We start from the raw sequence: 19,980 nt of genomic DNA on the forward strand, positions 1-19,980 counted from the left end.
TAAAAAGGCGCTTAAAACGGCCCGCGCAGGCGAAGAAATGCAACAATTGAGTCGATAAACGTTTCATTCAACTTCATCGAGATATTTAGAGCGAAATGTAGTTTAGATATTTAATTTCCAGAGCTTTATTTCAGTAGCCCTTACAGATTTCAAAATTTCTTTTGTTCGTCTCATGTCAACAACAATAATTAACTACGAACACATAGGGTGGTCTGCCTGTGGCTATGGAAGCAATGGTTAACTTTGAGGCATGAACTGCAGTAATGAAGGAGCGAAATTCCAACTATGACGCCATTTCATTGCTCTGGGTGATGGTGTGATACATTAAGCTTAAATTTTACGCGTTCAGGTTGTCTTGGTCAAACATGGCTGAGGCAAAAGACATCGACGCCATCGATAATATTATGGACATGGTCCGAACAATGACGGCACTTGGTATTTCATGCGAAGGATATCGGACATTGGACGAGATGAAGCACGGGGCGAAAGAATGGCTTAAAAAATCAGATAAGAAAACCAGTTCGACGGCAAAGGAGGTGAGAATATTCCGGCTGAAGCTAGTGGAGTCAATTTCGCAAAAACATGGCTCCATGCATGACTTAGTTTGTCAACTCTAAAATATCCAATGCAATTCCTTTGCTGGATATAAAATACCGTCTAGTTAGTAATATAACCGTTGTTTCAGTGTATTTAAATACGTTACTTCGAGGTTAGGGCAGACAAAATTTCAGTTTTGAACAACAGCGAGAAATGATATTCTAAAGATGGGCTAATCGATTCCTGCCGAACGGTCGAGAATGAAAGACCCATGAAAGCCTTAAAAAAGTGTTAAAGTGCCAACGCGAGAACCCTCAGCTATCTTTTTACTATTTCTGGCTGTTTTACAATGAGTTTATTCTTTTGTTTTCTTGGGCAACTGAAGATCAGTGAACATAATTTGGTATGCAAGGGAGACGTTTTGAACAGGGAAATATTAAATCGAAACCGAAAAATTAAATTATTCATCAATTTATCTCTTCCACACACAGAGGTCGATTTTCAAGGTGGAAATGGAATGGATAACCGTAATTGTTGAATAAAATTAAGAATCTGCTTCAATTCTTTCTTTGGTTGTGCAAAAATACGGTTTACAAAAAACGTTGCCTGCTAAATAAGGTTTTGTGTTCCTTGTTTTCTCAGAAAAGCGACCATATTTTCTGTGAATAATTAATGAACTGTCTCGAGTGCCCCACAGTGTCACGTCTGATCTTAACTCTAATCGATAAACAACCGTATGCAGATATGTGTGAAATCTGTCGAAAACGACAACCATTCGATTAGAAAAGGATAGCAGCTTCGCAACAGACTAGTTTTGCTCGCCTGGCATTGAGTAAAATTACCGTGTGCGACAAATACCCTTTTTGTGTCTAATTTTACACAGGCTAAATGCCCGTAATCTGAAAACTCGAAACGATCAACCTCCTGAACGTATTTATTCTTTGTTTAGATTTGCTAAGCGACTGGAAAGAGGACTGTAACCTCGAAGATAATTAAAATTGTGTTGGATTTCAAGCAAAGTATGTTTCGCAACCGGGCGGTTTGAGACTCACGGGCACGGTTTGTCTGTTGAAATCAGTAGAACGAATATTGAGTTGTTTACCTTACGCACTATCAGATTCGTCAACAATATGTCATCGAATGACACAGTGAAACAGGGATTTTTCTTAAAAAAAAAAAACGCCATTTACCGCCCTTATTTTAATGTTCGCTCTTTGTGATAGCAGTGTCGGTGATTAGTCCCGGGCATTAGGGCGGCGAAAACTCGGTCATCAAAGATTTGAAAAGATGGGACAAGGATGTTCAAAACCTTACAAGGAATGATTCTTGAATACCTAGAGACGAAGTCTAGGTGTAGGGACCAGTTGTGTGTTGCGCGACGACGCGATGACCTATTGATTAACAACGATCTAAACGAGCAAACGCTTCCACAACCCCGCACTGATTATTTTTTTAAAAAAAAATTATTTGTTCAACCGAGCCGAGTTGTGGAACAGCTTGCCATTGCCTTAAAAACAATTCAATTCAAGCGTATGTTAGGGCTGTAGTGCGGTTTTACCAGCACCTACGAGCTTGGCAAATATTGGAAATTGACGGGTTGAATACTTCGTGTGGGCGCGAGCCCGAGACAGTTTTTTGAGGCCCGCGCTGACTTTGAACTCTTATAACTTTTTTAAGATTCAATCAAACGCTGCCAAACGTTCTGACTTTTTCTAAAATTTATCTGGCAATAATTTGGTATGGTTGGATGATGTGTCAGGAACTTGACATCACCACCATCACCATCATTTTCCCAAATTTGTAATTTTCGGGTTTCTATTAATGAGAGTAAACTTAAATGGAATAAATTTTACATTTTTACGGCTTTAATGCGCATTTTTATTAATTTTGAGTACTTTGCAGTAACTTTGGCTGGTTTTCTGGCATTTTGGAAATTTTTTAAAATCCAAGATGGCGGCTTTTTTGACATCATGATGTAATTGCCACATGATGTGACGTCATCATCACATGTGACGTATACCAAAGAAAGATGTTCGGAAATACAATACATCCTTTAAGTTTCATTGTGATTGCTTAAATATTCTGCAAGTTACATAGGGGGGCCCCCCGGTCAGAGAAGGTCCAAAAAAGCCCGGTCTGAATAGGGTTAAAACTGCATGCAAAACATAATTAATAGGTAACATTTCATCAAGGAAACCCTGCCATACCTACAAGGTTTTTAAGGGAAATGCACAGTCTGATCGTTAATGTAAACTCGTTCCAATTCAATGAAAAAGATAATCTTCAAACCCATCGAACAGCCATGGGCTCGAAAATGGCCGTAGCTTCTGCTTACCTCTTCATGGCCAAAATACAAAACGAAATACTTAGACAAAGTAGCAATAAGCCCATCCTTTGAAAGCGATTTATTTACACCTTTTCAATCTGGGACACAAGCAGAGACAAAATACTTTCTAAAGGCAAACAACTTTCACCCAACGATAAAATTCACGGCTGAAATATCAGAAAAAAACTACTTCCTTGGACACGATAGCGTATAAAGGTATGGTATATTTCTTATGTCTAGATTCCACAAGGAGTTTATTCTTGACGTGCGAACAAATTACCAACCCACAGAGACGTTTCAATACACGAATTTCTATTCGTGTCACCCACTAGGCGTCACGAAAGGCTTTATCAAGGGAAAAGCGTTAATACTTCTTAGAACAAATTCCTAACAATGTACATTTAAGGAAAATATTAGTCCTTCATGATAAATCTCGGCTGTCGTCCCCACTTTAGGTGATCGCGGCCTCGGTCTACTGACAATTTGCTAAATCCGCCGACCACCGGGGCCAACACGCCGTTAAAAGTGCATGAAATCCCGGCTTTTGACGCGTTAAATCCCCGCTATGTCCCGAGGTTCGGGGGTTCGGGGGCCGGGGGGGGGGGGGGCGGGATTTCAATTGACTGATACATAATCGCTTTGCAGCCGGCACTCGTTACAATATGCCAAAGTTACAGGGTCTAGTTTCTACGTCCGAGGGAGCGAGGAAACAGTAGCAAACACTGAAACTCTTCTGGAACACTGCAAACTCCTTTAGCGTAAACTTCTTACATTTTACAGCTCGTAGTAGGTACTTTTAGATAATCATCAAGGTAATCAAGGTAACCGATTTACAACGGGTTTTGCGTTACTTATATACCATCTAGAGTAAACACAGGTGTTCGCTTATACAAAGGAATATAATGGCTTTAACGCTAGCACACGCGTAGGCATGATGACTACAGAAAATCCGATTGTCTAGCTCTCAATCTTCATGGTAGTAAATAACAAAGCGTACATCTGTTTAGATTCTGATAAAGTTCGCTTTGTTCTAAGTTGATCCTTTGAAATTGCACGTGTTTTACACTAATGCACACTGTTGGAGTACAGCAGCTGATCAGTTGACATGAAGAATATCTATACATGAACATGTGTTCTATTGAAAACGGCTGACAATATACAAACTTGTTCTATCGTACAAACATGATTTCTATTGAAAATATGATTGACGTAGTGTTAAGCACTGCCTTTAGTCTATTCATGAGCAAATTCACAGGTATTTTCTGGTTCTGAGGTATTTGCTGAGTTCATTTCCTTATACCTAGGTAGGGGTCTATTTCCTCTCCTGACACGTGTTTAAAGAAAACTACTCGCCTTTAAGAACATTCCACTGCAGCGGCTATCCTCTGCTATTTTGTCCTTTTACATTAATTTTACAACGGTTATTGGGCAGCTGTTATTTCGATTTCGAAGAGCAACATTTTCATGCAGGTTCGTTCATCTTGCTGCAAAATGGTTTCGGGCGGTAAGTGGTCCGTGAGCGTGGTCCGTCTTGGAAAGACAGGGCGACTAAAAAGCTTGCATTTAACCAGTTAAATTCACGGATTTAAGATTTTAAACAGGCGCTACCCTTATTCTCTCTCTCTAATTATCTTCAAATTGTAAAGGCAAGAAAAGTACGTTAATGAAGATCGTTGTTGTTGTTGTTGTTGGTAGCGAGATGATTAAGAGGAAATAAACATCGTTTATTCTTACTACGTTTTGTTATGATCAGGCCTTTTCTGTGTTGACTGAGGCTAAGAAGGAAGATGAGAGAAAACGAGCAACATTGCACCAATTCTACGAAGATACAGGGGTTTGTTTGGACATTATGGATGAAAAGATTCGATTTCTTTTGGGGCAGAATATAGGAAACCTCAAAGACAAAATCACTATGAACAAAAAGAACCTAACACAGAAGAATTACATTGTACTCGTTGCAGGTGAGTTAAATAACACAATAATAAATGATAATAATTTGAGTAATTATAGATCGTCAAATCCACTTATTACCAATGGCACTACAAATATTAAAAAAGTAAACAAGAAACGACAATGAAAGAAAATGAAAAAAAAGGTTTAAACCCCAAAAGTTAAAAAAGTATCATTACAAAGATAAGTTGAGATGTATCGATAGGTAAGAATGAATAGATTGTGCTTGTAAATTCAGGAAAAGTTGCTTCACAATATACCAAAAGTTGCTCTAAAGTTGCTCAAATATCTAAAAGTTGCCACCACAATTTAGAAAAGTTGCTTGCTCTAGAGTCGTTTTGTTGGATTTCTCGAACAAAAAATCGTTTCTGCTCGATTTGCTCCAATTATTCGAACACTGACATTTTACCCGTGATTTCTTGAACTCTCCGATATTCGAACCAATTCTCTCTCGGAGGTTCGAGTAATTGGGATTACACTTACAGAAGGATCCAGCGAGCAGTTATAAATTACCACAAGGGCGCAATGTCACATAAAAATAGTTGAAATTTGATTTTAATTGCCTACTGAATAACATTATCTTACCAGGTGAGACAAGTTCTGGAAAAAGTACCTTGCTGAATCTGATTCTTGGAGAGCAACTTCTTCCTTCTTCTCATCTCAGCACAACGTCCACTCTCTGTGAGCTAAAATACGGAACAACGCCGAAATTAGTGGCACACTTTAAAGAAAAGGATCCCGAGACAGGAGACACCGAGAAGACCGTCTGGCTTGGTCAGTCCATGGAAACCTCTCAGCAAAGCTACCTTGATGAGATTTCTTCTTATGTCCACGTTAAAACTGAAGGTTCTGATTACAAGAAGATTGAACTATTTTGGCCACACAACCTGCTGCAGGTTGGTAATGAGTCAAAGTTAAATTGTCGTCAATTTTGGCCCTCTTTGGTGAAATGGCAAGATGCATTGTTTTCTTATGCCGTGCCATTAAATTAGCTGATTAGGTAACTGTTGGGGCGCAGCATGTATGTTTCGAGGTGTACTCAGTGCTGAATAAAAAAAAAAAACGTCCAGCGAGCGCCGATCGAGAGCACGAGCAGAAGATCGAGAGCACGAGCAACGTATTGATGAACATAGGTTCTCCGCAATCGGGAAGCGTTTTAAGAACGATCACGGCCTTAATAACATCGGCGACCTTACCAGTAATTTTTCCGTCCAAAAGAAATGCAGCGGAAAACTGGACTGCTTGATTTTCGAAATGCTGTTTATTAGAAAGAAGAAACCTACCCTGAACACGCAATCGGATTCTATCCGCGCGAAGCTGTTTGTTTAAAACAAATTTGTTAATAAAAAATAACACCTCTAACCGCATAATTATATAACACTGTTGAACCGTTATTTTTGTTTGTCACTTGAAAATGATGTCAAGATGACATCGAAACGTCGTGTATTTTTGTCGCTCAGTTTTATTCTCAAAGCTTTTATTGGCAAGGGGTTTAATGGGAGGCTTATCTACACGGAATTAAATTTACAGTCAAAGGGCTAGATGTCCCTACTTAAAACGGGAAAATTTGGACACTTCTTTGTCGATGTCTACGTTTTAATGTTTGTAAACATGTAGAATTGCCAAAGAATAGCCTCTCAAATTTGTGAACTCTGAGGTCAAAATTCCAATGACTGCGTTGTACGTCTCCGTCAAAAACTACTGCGGACTTCTCAGGTAAAGAACTTTAAGAAATGTGTTGCGATTGGTGCATTTCGATCCAACGGGATCAACCGATTTTCCTGAAACCAACTGCAGAAGTTGGCCTTGATTAGATATTTCAAAAGCCATTTGGGTTTCGTTTTCTGGCTTTTACTTTTAAAGTTCCAGGGGCTGGACATGTACGATATTGAGCCTTCAAATCATGAAAAATCCTGTTTTTGAAGGAGTAAGTTAGCACTTGTATAAAATCAAACACATAAAACATTTTGACTAAATACCTGTAGGCTGTGATTCTACTATAATTTCTCTTTCATTTCATATATGTCGATTTGGAATAGAGGATTCTGACAGTGTGAGGCCTGGCACGAAAATTGGCCAACTTTTGACGAGAAAACCACTATCCAAAATTGCCAAAAGTTAGATGTTCATATATTTTCTATATATATTTTTTATTGGCTAACTGACCAAAATTGACACTTATATTAGGAGTTATCCCAATGCAAGTAGAATAAAATTCAGTTTTGACAAAGTTGGGCAGTTTCATTTTTTAGTTCTTTAATGACCCATTTTGAAGCACACCCTGACCTAATTTGCATATTGTCCTAACCATGCAATTGTTTAACACCCATACTTATTTTATGCCTGGGCGAGGCTTACAGTTCTTGGGAAAGCTGTTATTAGCAATTATAAGGCGAGTAAACATAAATTTTGACTGGTAAATTGGCAAAAAAATTAGAAAATCAATACTGATGAAATCAGTTTGTTACCCTCAAAAAGCTTGTTCCGTAACAAAATATTGTGCACACATTACAATGAATTCGTATAAAGTCTACGTGGATAGTGTACTATACTAATACATACACTTCTTTCAAACATATATCCATGCTAAACTTGCTAAAACTTAACTTATCAAAGCGTATTAAACATTCTTCAAGTAAAGTAAACTTTAGTTTTCATATTATTTTTGAAAATCGTGTGAGTAGAAACATCCTACGGCTTAATCGTATTTCCCAATGATCGTAAGATCCTGCATTTGTTGACAGAATTCCTTTATAGTCCCTTAAAATCAAGAAATCTTTCTGAAGCCTCTCAGTGCTTTGCCAATATTGCTGTTTCGGCTGATCATGAACGCTGCCCATCCGTCATTTTTGATGTGGTCGCAAGAGAACTGGGTCGAAAGTCGCCTGACTGAAAACGTGTGGACACAACGTAGAGTTTTTTTTTCAACAAAAAGTCCTTTGCTTAAATACATAATCAGCTAAAATCGTGACACTCCTTTGATTAGATATTATTTGATTAGACCTGGGTGAAACTTGAGCATACGACACGGGCTCCCAAATCAACTAGGTAGCCAAGTAAGGCCTAGTTCAGACGTCGTGCTTCTGTCGTGCCGAACTAAATTCAGGAATTATGTTCGATAAAAGCTCGGCAGAAGCACGGCGTCTGAATCAAACTTGTGAATTGAGTTGAGTTCGGCAAATCAATTTAGTTCGACACGCCATGCCGTGCTACACGACTCTGGCACGGCAGCGGTTCAAACGTCGTGCTTTTGCCGCACCAAACCAAATTCATAAATTATGTTAATGTATTTTGGCGGAACAACGTTTCCGCGAGGAGTTACGAGGAGACCCGAGAATAATTCTCCTTTACTGAGTATGCGCACAACCTTGTCCCAGAGTCTCCTCCGTTTTTAGCCGCCATTTTGAAAGCGGAGAAGACCCTGGTGACGAATTTTAAACTTACAAATATGCAGATTGAATTTTATTCTTGCCAAACTGCAAAAATGGCGGCCAGCCAAAGGAACACAATGAATTTTTTTCTGTTAAAAAGCACGTCGAGGATGTTTCATTCAACGAAGTAGATGACGCTAATGACAGGGAGCAGGGCGAAGAAGAATGCGGGGCAATCCGAAATACGCAAATTTTCGAAACTAGTCGGGCAAAGAAACAAACATTCGCCGTACTTGCAAAAGGAAAATTTTTTTCTGTTGCTTTTCTTTGCGTCTTTTTCTTGAGTCTTAGAATGATTTTTAATGTAAGGGCTTTTGCTGTGATTGGAAAACGGCGCCATTTTTGTTGGATCACCGCTGATTCATTGTTACGTAGCTTCAGTACTCCTGAATTTGGTACGACTCTGACACGACGTCTAAATCAGAGTCGTGCTTCTGCGCTGCTACAGTCGAACCTAATTGCAATTTAGTTCGACACGGCAGAAGCACGACGTCTGAACTAGGCCTAAGATAATTTATGTCGAATCGTATTTCTGAAACTTTCGCCTGTCATTTCGAACTGAACTGCTCTCGCGCGCCTCAAATCGCCAAGAAAACGGCATAAAAACAAACCTACACAATGCGAAAATATTTCTACCTTATTTTATTACAAATAAAAGTCGTTAAGGCCAATTTTAGAAAGCTTAAATATTTACAGTAGCAATTAGTGCAGAAATTTGAATATTCATATGAGCTTGCTGTGACCTCACAAACATAGGATGGTAAGCCTGTGCACACATAAAATGGTGTCAGGTCGACAAAATTGACCTTAGCGGTTTTTGAAAAAAAAAACAGTAATTAAACTCTGTGGTCGGGCATTTCGGAGTAAATAACCAAACGATAGAACAGAAAATAAAACAAATGAAAAGTGTTCCGAAAAGGAGACAGAGTGTGCTAAACTGTTTTCAATATTGAAAGGTACTGATAAATGCGACCCTCAATTGCGTTTGTAAGTATTTGACATCGGCACTTCATCTCATCTGTGAGAAAAATTGTATTACCTGTCAAATATGTTTTCCAACAAGATAGGACTGAGGCAAATGAAAAACGAGCTGATTTATTTTTACGAGAAACCCATAATGGTGGTTCAGGGTAACGGCGCCCCCACCTTACTTTCAGGCCGAATAGAGACCCGAAGAATTTTCGAAAAGTGTCAATTTTGGTCAGTTAGCCAGTTAAAAAATATGAACATCTACGTTTTGGCAATTTTGGGAAGTGGTTTTCTTTCTTTTCGTGCCAGGCCTCACACTGTCAGAACCCTCTATGCCAAATCGGCATATATGCAATGAAAGAACATTTATAGTAAAATGACAGCCTACAAGTATTTAATCAAAAGGTTTAGTGTGTTTGATTTTATACTGGTGCAAACTTACTTCTTTAAAAACAGGATATCTCATGATTTGAAGGCTCAATACGGTACATGTCCAGCCCCTGGAACTTTAAAAGTAAAAGCCAGAAAACCAAACCCAAATGGCTTTTGGAATATCTCATCAAGGCTAACTTCTGCAGTGAGATCCAGGAAAATCGGTTGAACCCGACTTCCAAGGTCTGGAACACTTTCTGTGACAGTGACACTTATTATTGTAATAAGTTAATAATTGTCAATAATTGTCTACTAGTATTTTTAAAATGTGCAATAAAACAATTCAGTCCGAAGCACTTTAAACAAGATGAAATGGAAAGCAGCTATAAGCATTATAAATCTCGCAACTACCCTTTCGCGATAAGATCAAGATTAAAAATTGCTGGTAAACACACAATGGCGACATTAAAGACAAGTTCGTTTACTTCAGAATTAGTGAAAACTGTAGCAATTCTATTTTTCCCTCTTCAGCAAGGAATCGTTTTTGTGGACAGTCCCGGCGTTGGTGAATCTACTATCATGGACGACATGGTTCAAGAATATCTTCCAGAGGCGTTTGCTTTCATCTACGTTATCAACAGTGCGAACGCCGGTGGAATACAGAAGGACAGGGTAGGATAATTTAAATATTGCCGAAAAATATTTAAAGAAAGAAAAATGAATTTTTTGTTTTCCTTGTTAAAGAACCTTAAGTATATGTACTTGATCGTGCCACAACATTTTATCCTAGTTTGGCATGCATTTTGTGTATTGGCAATGAGCACTCGAACGAAGATATCCAGATCGAGTCCAAACGGGACTGATGTGTCGTCGAAGCGTACGCGATCAGCAAATATTCTACCCAAACTTGGTTTATTTTATTTCCTCAAACAGCAACGATTTTACGATCGAGTCAGAATATGTCCAGCGTCGGTTTGTACTCGCTCTCGTGATTGTTTATGGTTTCAAAATAAATTGTTTCACATGAGATTTCCCATTATCTTTAATCGTAATCCGTATCGGTCCCTTTACATTCTTTTTTTAGTAAATTTGGCCAAAAGATCGCAGTAAAGGAGGATGGAATAACAATAGTACGTCTTGAAACGAATACTGCCACTGAAAGTGTAGAAAAACCACGCTGATTCAATAAAACGCGTCATCAACAACCTATTTAGAGTGGTTCCCTGAATTTAAGTGGCGTCCTTTCCTGCTAGTTCCTTCCATAAAAATCAATTTAATTTACAATAGCAATTTAGAGGGAAGCGTTAAAAAAGGTGTTTTTCACGCAAATATTTATATCCTTTATTCGTTTTTTTTTTAGGTAGAAAGACTGATCGAGCACGCTAGAAATGTATCCCTTCACCAACAGAAGGAATTGGTTGAACACGCTAGAAATATATCCCTTGACCTGCAGAAGGAATCACCAGCAACTCGAGCACTGTTTGTGTGCAACAAGTGGGACCGAGTGCCACCAAGAGAGGCTGATGAGGTTAAGCACTACATCATCAAAAAACTCACGCAGTGTTTGCCCAGTTTGAACCCAGATTCCCAGATTATTTACATGTCATCGACTAATGCCAGTGAGGCACAAGGTCATGGAATAATAACCGATGAATTTGCTGGCCTAATGAATGGTATCAAGGCCATGGTTTTGAAAAGTATCGAAGCAAGGCTGCAGACTCAGTGGAGGTGATTTATTTTAAGTTGTTTGACTTGAAACACACTGTCTGTGTAACACCTGACCGTGGTAAGCAACGGTTTCCAGCACTTTTCAACACTTATAAGTTGATAAGTCAGTCTTATCACTATTTATCAGTTGATGCTTTAATAATGATATCCAACAAATCTCCAATAATGGGAGAACTAGTTGACTGGGCTGTCTCCGCTTTTAAGTCTCAAATTGTGATAAGTATGTTAAGATAAAACTTTTTGTAAAGATTAATAAACAACTGCGAGTGGTTTCAGAGTTACCTTAAAGTTTGAAAAAATTTTCACGGAGTTTAGTTTTGATTTATTGTCTCTTTGAGCTAAACTAAAGGCTGATTTGACAGGTTTACTGGTGCTAGGATAGCCAATAATCTCAAGAAAATAGGCATAATTTATTCAACAATGATTAGGCTTTCGTTTGATACCATTATTGTAGCATCAACTGATAAAGAGCGGTAGAACGGAGCAGTCAAATGTATTAGTCAGTATAAGAGCTGGAAAATGCAGGACACCGTTGCCGGCCACCTTTATTAAAAGATCTACAGAAGATGACGGGCCGTTGGGGCTGACTCGTCCCCGGTTGTCTCTTATAAGAAAAAAAAAACAGTCGCGGGGAATGATGGGAAACAAGCAGAGAAAGGAAAGAGAGTGACGACTGGCAGATCGTGTGTCGAAAAGTTGGCAAGCGTTGTTTTCTCTATTTTTTTTCACTCATTCATTTCACCGAGCTGCATTTACCATCTCTCATTTGTATGGTATAGTTTCACTGCAACGGACATTAGATGTTGTTTTTTTTTTTCCTCTCATGTGATCATTGCTTGTTTTTGGGAACATTCCACCAACGTACCGACAAAGACCAACCAAACTGATTCGAACTTCGTTAAGTATCCACGATCCAAACTTTCTAACATGAACAGTCCGGAATTCGGGCCAAAATTCACAGCAAATCCACGATTAGTGGTATTCTCAAAATCCGCGAATCCGCTCAATTTAACGCAAAAATAAAAAATTCGTCGCTCCGCGAACCTCAACGCCATTACCCCCCTCCTCAACGCTGCCATTACTCCTTCCACTATCTTGGAAACAAGATCTTCCAGTCGTCTCTCAAACTGCAGCCGCTCAACCGTGACTACTAAGATTACAGGGACCGCGGAGAGGGAGGGGCTGGTAGGGCTATAGCCCTACCACTTTTTTGGTTGGGTTGATATTTTAGAGCTCATGAAAACGATAATGTAAAATAAATATATAGCTATAGGCAAGCCTAAAAGCGGAGCTCCACATTTATTTAAAAAATTACCTAAATGGATAAAAACTAAAGCGGAATCTATCGAAACTGCGTTCAGAAAGTAAAAACATCATGGAATTTTCTGTCATAAAATCAGGCTCAACAATTCAGTAGAGGTTGCTAGCTTGCATCAGGGTCCTGTCTCTTTCTTCAGCGGACTTGATCTATGTAGTGTTTAGCTTCGTTTTAACACAACCATTTGCTAAAGTTATTATATTCTTGATGATGACAGCCGCAGATTCAACAGCAAACAACAGAAACAAGCAAACTGTACTTGCACAAGGAATTTCATTCCCAATTATTTCGGATCTCCTCGTAAACAATTTTCGTTTTCCACAATTTCACGGACTGATATAGATGACTTTTGAGGACATCTTGGGAGAAAGAATTTTCTCTGTCGCTCTTTTTACTCGCGGTTTCATTCAGCCTACACAGCAAACACCGTGCAACAAATTTCCCGCGTTTTCTTATTATAACTTCATTGAGATCTAACTGAAACGTCCACATCAGCCAGTCGATAGAAAATAACGTCAATTGCTTGTTGTACGGCTATGAAAAATGCGACCAGAGACCAATAAAATTAAAATTTAACCGTGCAGCGATTGAACGAGAGCTAAAAATTTTTTGGCGTAAAGGCGCATCGAGGTTTCGATACACTCACACTTGAAACTGAAAAGACAAACAAAAAAGAGCAGTTGGATAATAAGCCTCTCAGATCTTTTGCTGTGTAGTGTCGCTGAGTAATTTTACCCGTTATCTACATTTTGTCTTTCCCTGTGAGCTTTATTTGCTGTTTGTAATTTCCTTTCTTTTTTTTTTAGCCACGGGCGGGAAACCTCCTCGTCCCCAGGCCTAATCCGTGCGTACGTGGCGGCGACCCCAAAAATTTCTCGCTCGATGGATAACCATTTGCATATGGATGCTTCACTCGTCGCGCCTTCTGAGCGCGCGGGAGCTCCGCTATGAATTTTCACATGATAAATAGCGGAAAAGTGACCCCTATAAATGTTTGCTTGTCTTAGCCAGCTTTTTAGCCCTACCACTTCAAAATGGTCTCCGCGGTCCCTGGATTACTCTAGAATTTTCCGATAACATGTTATAATTTTATTTTAGGAACGTAAATAAGCTTCTTAATATGATTTCCGTTGTTTAATGTTACTATAAAGATCTTTTATAAAGAGGGGTGTGTAATTTTAAAGAGTTCAACTTCGTGAAAAAAAAAAAAAAAAACAGTTTGTTGCCGTTACCAGCGATCTCGAGTTCTGTCTGGAAACAATCGGCCTGCCCTTCAACTTTACTCGTACCAAATTTATTGTTAGGTAGCTACTGAATGCATTCTTTAAAAATGTAGAAAATATTTTAGATATGTTTCTGTTTTCAGGTGGCTTGATTACCTCCTTTCTCGTATGGCTTTCTATACCAAAGCGTTCATTCATCATTCTCGCAAAGATTGTCCAAAAGCTGAGAGGATGGCTCTTATCACTAAACGCCTCGAAAAGATTGAAGAACAGGAGAGTTCAGTCAACAAGGAACTGCAAGAATACCTGGAGAGCGAAACGAACAAGGCTGTTAGTGCACTGTCCGGGTATCTCAAGTCTTCTGACGTTGAGAAACAATTCACCGCGTGGACGTTAGATGATGTTCCAGTCAGTGATGACAGCTTGGAATTGATGACCACAAATTGCATCCAAACAGCGCTCATGAAGCGACTTAAGGAAGTGATTAAAGCGTGGGAAAAAAGAAACCATGTCTTTGCTAATGCTCGCACGTCTCTGATCCAGAACTTTCAAGAACGATTTAATTTTGTTGAGGGACAACTTCGAAATCTGGAGAGCTCCGTTTTAGCAGAGGATGATGTCAGTCATGGAAGTGCTCCCCAGGGTACAGGGAAATCATCCAGAGCCGAACAGTTTATTAATTACATCGTGTGCTTTTATCCTGTTTATTTCTCATGCATAGTCCTCCTCACATACGGCGCTGCTACGCTTGGCACTAAAGCCGCTATGAAGAAATTGGAAGATTTGAAGAAAACAAGAGAGTTCAAAAAAGACAAGTGCAGATTTATGGCGACAGCTTCCAAGGAATATCTGGCTGAAATGGCTGAAGAACAGAATCTGCGGACGTTCGTGGTGGAGCAACTGAAAGAGTGTCACGTTTGTCTAAAGCATGTTGTAACTCGCATCCCTGAGCTCATCAATGCTGACAAAATGCTATTTCGACTGCTGAGAAATGAGAAACGATCAGCGCAAAAAATAGAAAGTTTCTTTAAACCTTTGTGCCAGAGGAGTTTGGAGCTGAGGGAGCGCATGGCCTTGTTCTGCATCAATGAAGTACACACCATGGACATCAGCTGCAGCGATTTGGAATGGAACGACGATAGATCCTCACTCCTTGGGGCAGGTTCGTTTGGTTCTGTCTTTCGAGGGAAGTTAAAACAGCAGGGAGAAGAACAACCCGTGGCTTTGAAGTTCTGGCAAAACGAATTTGACGCAAGTGTTTTTCTCGCTGAAACAGAAACATTAAGGTAAAGTTTGTCACTGTGATTCGCGAAACAAAAAAAGCTTTTTGCCTTTTCGAAACTGTCGCGTACTCATGTACATTCGGGAACGGTAAGTGTCAACCACAGTATACAATACAAAATCGAAGACTTACGATCGCGTTATCAGAAACAAGGCTAAAGGAATTACAAGCAAAAAAATTAAATAGAAATCAGGAAAGGCAAAAAATGCGATAAGTATGTACAATAGTAACTTACGTCTGATCCTGCTTAAAAAGGGTAAACGAATAAACTCCAAAGAGGTAGCTCCGTTACAAACTCCTAAATAAACTTCAACGACTTAGATACTCCACAATGACTCCAACACTCAAATACTTCGATAACTCAGTAGATTATGTAAGCGACAGGCTTTTTAAACCAGATTGATAGCTAAATCACATGGTATAATACGCTCCGATTAACTATTAAATACACGAACAATGAAATGTCAAAAAATGATAAGAAAACTAAAACAAAGCTTTAATTATTGAATCATGAAATGTCAACAAAACGATCTATATTTGTTTTTGTTTGAACATTCATAACAGAGACATTCTATACGCGTTGAAATTACAAAACAGTAGTTCTTTCCAGCTCTCATACTTTGATTTGTCAGTACAGAAATTTATCAGTTACCACAACAAAAATGGTATTAAACGGATGCCCATCATTGCTGAACAAGTTGTTATTATTTTCATGATGTCACGGGTTACCATAGCAACGGTATAACCTGTTATAAACACCCTTAATTTTCTCCTTTAGTGCTTATAACTGAAAAACGAGTCCTGTGACCCCCAGAATAATGATCAGCATGTTAAGATCCACCTTTTTGCAAAGTTAAAAAATTTTCTCTGAGCCGGTTTCAGAGCCACCTTGCATTTTCAAAAAAAGGTGGATCTGAAAGCGCTTTAGGGAAATTTTTAACTTTGCAAAAAGTTGTATCTTAATGGGGTCACCGGTCTCGTTTTTAAGTTATAAGTACAAAAAGGGAAAATTTAGAGTGTTTTTTCCACAGGTTATACCGCTACTATGGTATCCAGAGACGTCATGAAAATGACTCCAACTTGATCAGTAATGATTAGGCACTCGTCTGATACCATTTTTGCATTGATTTATGTTTGAAGCACTTGCCAATCAATGTTTGAGTACTGAAAAGAACTGAAATCTGTTGTGAGCCTCCTTAAGCAATAAAGATAAATCTGTAAAATGAGCTTTTAATGAGGCTGTATAGTACTAAAAGCGATTTTGAAACACTTTTCATAAAAATTGTTCTTTAATGATAAGGAATGAAACATAAAAAGAATAGAATTGAATACAATTATTTTTGCAATCAATGAAATATTGTTTTACTATGTTCCTTGCGTTTTTATACGTACGTTGTTTTTTTACTACTTTCTTCGTTTCGCAGGAAGTTAAATTATCCCTTGATTGTAAAGTTCTATGGTGCAGCACTGCTTAATGAAGGAGGTCAGGTGAGGGCGATCCTAGTGATGGAGCTGTGCAAGGAAGACTTGCGGAGACACATTTTACAGGATCCCAAGAATATACCTGGAATTCCGTCCCCAACACCTCCAACCGACAGCAATACAATCCGATGGGCGAAAGACATCACTGATGCTCTTGAATTTGTACACAAACAGGGGTTCGTTCACAGGGACCTCAAGTTGGAGAACATTTTGGTAAGAAGGCAACATGTAATAATTGTTATTATAATAATGATGATGATGATGATGATGATGATGATGACGATGATCGTATTTTGTAATATTTCAAAACATTTTTCAATTAAAAATTGCGATAAAATATTCGGTAAAGACATCACAAACTACGTTTAAAAAATTTAAAAAGATGACGACGTTTCGACGTTTGCTTAAAGTCATTATCAAGTAAAGGAAGTTGCGAGATTATAGGTATAAATACAAAAATATGGAAATAGAAATTAATTAATAAAAGTTGCCAAATAAAAATTTTCGGTTTCAAACAAAGAGTTAAGTACGTAAGAAGTCCGCCTGCGTATTCAAATTTGGTCGCAGTTTCTTTATGAATAACACCTCGTAAATCAGGCAGTCAAATTTTCCTCGGCATTTCTTCAAGACACAAAATTGGTTTTCTTTTAGGAGGTTCACATCGCCATGAGTTTCTTTGAAATGCTTGCCAATCGCCGATGATTTGTGTTAAGCAATGTGTTTGTGTAGGTTTCAGGCTTTGAACCCGACTTCGAACCCGACATAATCCGCATCACACAGATTACATGAAAAAGAATAAACAACGCAGTGATAATTGCAAGCTACTTCGGACCATTTCAGAATCAGGATATAGCTAGTTTAATTTAAAGTCTCTGAGCTTTACACTCTACGGGGTTATTGGTAAGCTGGCGAATGAAACATACTAAACATTAACACACACCCAAATCAATTCGTCATGGGAGTCGATTGTCGTTTGAAAAGGAAAACTGGTCGGGTACGGAAAGTATTTAATAATTACGCATACACCACGTGTTTATCTCGAGTTTCTATCGTTCACAACTCCTGGGAGCGGGTCCTGACCATTCAAAATATTAGCTATTGAATTTGTTTTTTCATGTCCGTTATACTAGCCTTGCATTCAAACTTTTTTATTTAACTTATGGTTGAAGAAGCCTCTTTCAAGAGTGCGTTCCTGTGTTTTCTAATTACACAAGAATGATAGTTTGATTTTTTTTTTTTAAATTTTGGTATTTTATTACAGATAGCACACGATGGTGTCGTCAAGATCGCTGATGTTGGTGTAACTAAACAAGCAAACATGATCACCGGTACCAGGGCCGGAACACCTGCCTACCTTGCACCGGAAGTGATCAGATCCAGTGTGTACGATTACAAGGCGGATATATACAGCTTTGGCATCATGATGTGGGAGATGTGGTATGGTAAGATGGCTTTTTTCGACGTTGGACGAGATTTAAATATGTTGTTACAGGAAGTGGCTGGTGGTTTAAGACCGTCCCATGTTAAGGGCATGAGGAAGCCTCCAGATGGCTGGCAGCATCTGATGCAGTGGTGTTGGGATGAAGAGGCAGATGAACGACCAAATGCTGCGACGTGTCACAGCGCGTTAACCATACTGTATCAGGAAGCAGTTTGAACTCTTTGTACTTGTTGTGCATTTGAACTTAACCTACTGCAACATTGATTGACTGTATGTTTCAACTAAAAATAACGTCTTATACGTTTGAGTAAGGGACTGTGCAATAATTATCGGGACAGGGGGGGGGGGGAGCGAGAAATGAGCCTCGCAAGGAGAAATATTACAAATAATGTAGTAAATATGCTTGAATCCTTTACTTGCTTTGTACGGAAACGCATTCGACATCAGTGTCTGGGACAAAGAGTACCTCGTTACTGTTTTGGATAAGGTCGCCCATTTCTGAAGAGTCTGATTGTGCATCGTCTTCTGAGTCACTAGATTGTAGCTGAGAATCCCTAGTTGCGTCATTGTCTTCGGGTTCCAGTATTTGTTGAGCAGTCCGAACTTAACGTAGAACACGAACTTCTAGCGTGGCTTTCCTTCCAATGACCATTACATTGTGTTGCTTCAAGTACAATCTTAACTTGTGTGCCGTCAGCGAGCTGACATGGTCCTAATTGTTCCAGTCAATGTTTGGCATTTTTTTTTCAGAAGCTCTCTTTTGTGCCTTCATAGTATACCATTCTCACTCATTAATTATGCCGCTCATTGTCCGGCGTGGATAAGGTATGGGGAAAGATTGTGGCCGAGGCAATGAGTGACAGGGTGAGAAAGCACTATAGTTGTGTATTACGTCGCCGAAGGGGAGGTGGGAGGGTCGAAAATTCGCCCGGACTTCCCGGCTTGCGTATCTCTTTCGAAATGCCCCGAAACTAAGCAAAGGGATCTTTAAATACGGCGATTGTGCACGTGGTGATTAAGCATTACCTAACACAACTATCTATAAACAAATGGGGTTATGTAATCCACGCACTTCTGAATTCCGCGTCATAATTATGAATGAGAATAGTATACCATTCTCACTCATTAATTATGCCGCTCATTGTCCGGCGTGGATAAGGTATGGGGAAAGATTGTGGCCTTCGGCTGCTCACGCACCTTGCTCCTTTAGTACAAACTCAAAAGATCTTCACATTTATAGGAAAGAGTACCCCAAAAATACACCTTCTCCCCAAAACTCAAAAATCCCCTCAAACCCCAACCGGTATGCGAGAGGCCCGGCCAGGCTAGTGGGGTTACTTCCCTACACCATAGCATGTATTTCGATCGTGGCTTATAATGAGAGTAGGAGATTCAAGAAAAAACTCCTTCAAGAAATCGCCAATACCTAAGGCGGGCAGATTAAAACCATTGTTGTTACAGAAAGGAAAACGTAAGACAACAAACGAAAAATGAACAAAAGGGAAAAAACCCCACTAGCCAAGCCGGACCAGGAATCCGTCGTAAACGGATTATAGGGCGTAACTGAGATTACCCTTCTGATCGCGACAAGGCCAGTGGAGGGGGTGGACTGTTTAAAATTATTTTTTTTTTATAATATTTTGAATTTTAATTTTAAAACTTCTAGCTTGGGGAAAAATAAATAATAAACATCACTTCCATATATCCCACGTTGTTCGTGTCTAAACGTGGATAAAACATTAAACTCCGTGGATGAAAACGGCCAACCGGCGAGCTTTGAAAATTTAAACACTGAACCTACAGAGATACACAGATCCATAAAACAAACATGCGTGATACCTGTCCAATAAAGTTCCGCACTGGGATGGGTTACGTAACAAACCTTACGTAACCAACTCGTAAACACTTTAAACCTAAGCTC

At 39.1% G+C, this 19,980-nt stretch overlaps 1 protein-coding gene and 1 pseudogene across 2 annotated transcripts in view; one reads left to right on the forward strand and one right to left on the reverse strand.

Annotated features, from left to right (window-relative positions):
• LOC144662526 (uncharacterized) overlaps positions 1 to 19,980 on the reverse strand; it is a 379,417-nt pseudogene that overhangs the window by 70,901 nt on the left and 288,536 nt on the right. The gene's annotated exons all lie outside the window — the stretch shown is intronic.
• On the forward strand, positions 227 to 18,354 carry LOC144662540 (uncharacterized). Its single transcript, XM_078523369.1, has 8 exons — positions 227 to 536; positions 4,617 to 4,824; positions 5,402 to 5,709; positions 10,117 to 10,257; positions 10,946 to 11,313; positions 13,998 to 15,140; positions 16,561 to 16,831; positions 17,880 to 18,354. Exons 1-8 carry the CDS (start codon positions 366 to 368, stop codon positions 18,273 to 18,275), a joined length of 3,006 nt encoding a protein of 1,001 aa, XP_078379495.1. The 5' UTR covers positions 227 to 365; the 3' UTR covers positions 18,276 to 18,354.

This window comes from Oculina patagonica, chromosome 8 (assembly GCF_052425735.1).
Source record: "Oculina patagonica isolate OP01 chromosome 8, crgOcupat, whole genome shotgun sequence".
Taxonomy (NCBI): domain Eukaryota; kingdom Metazoa; phylum Cnidaria; class Anthozoa; order Scleractinia; family Oculinidae; genus Oculina; species Oculina patagonica.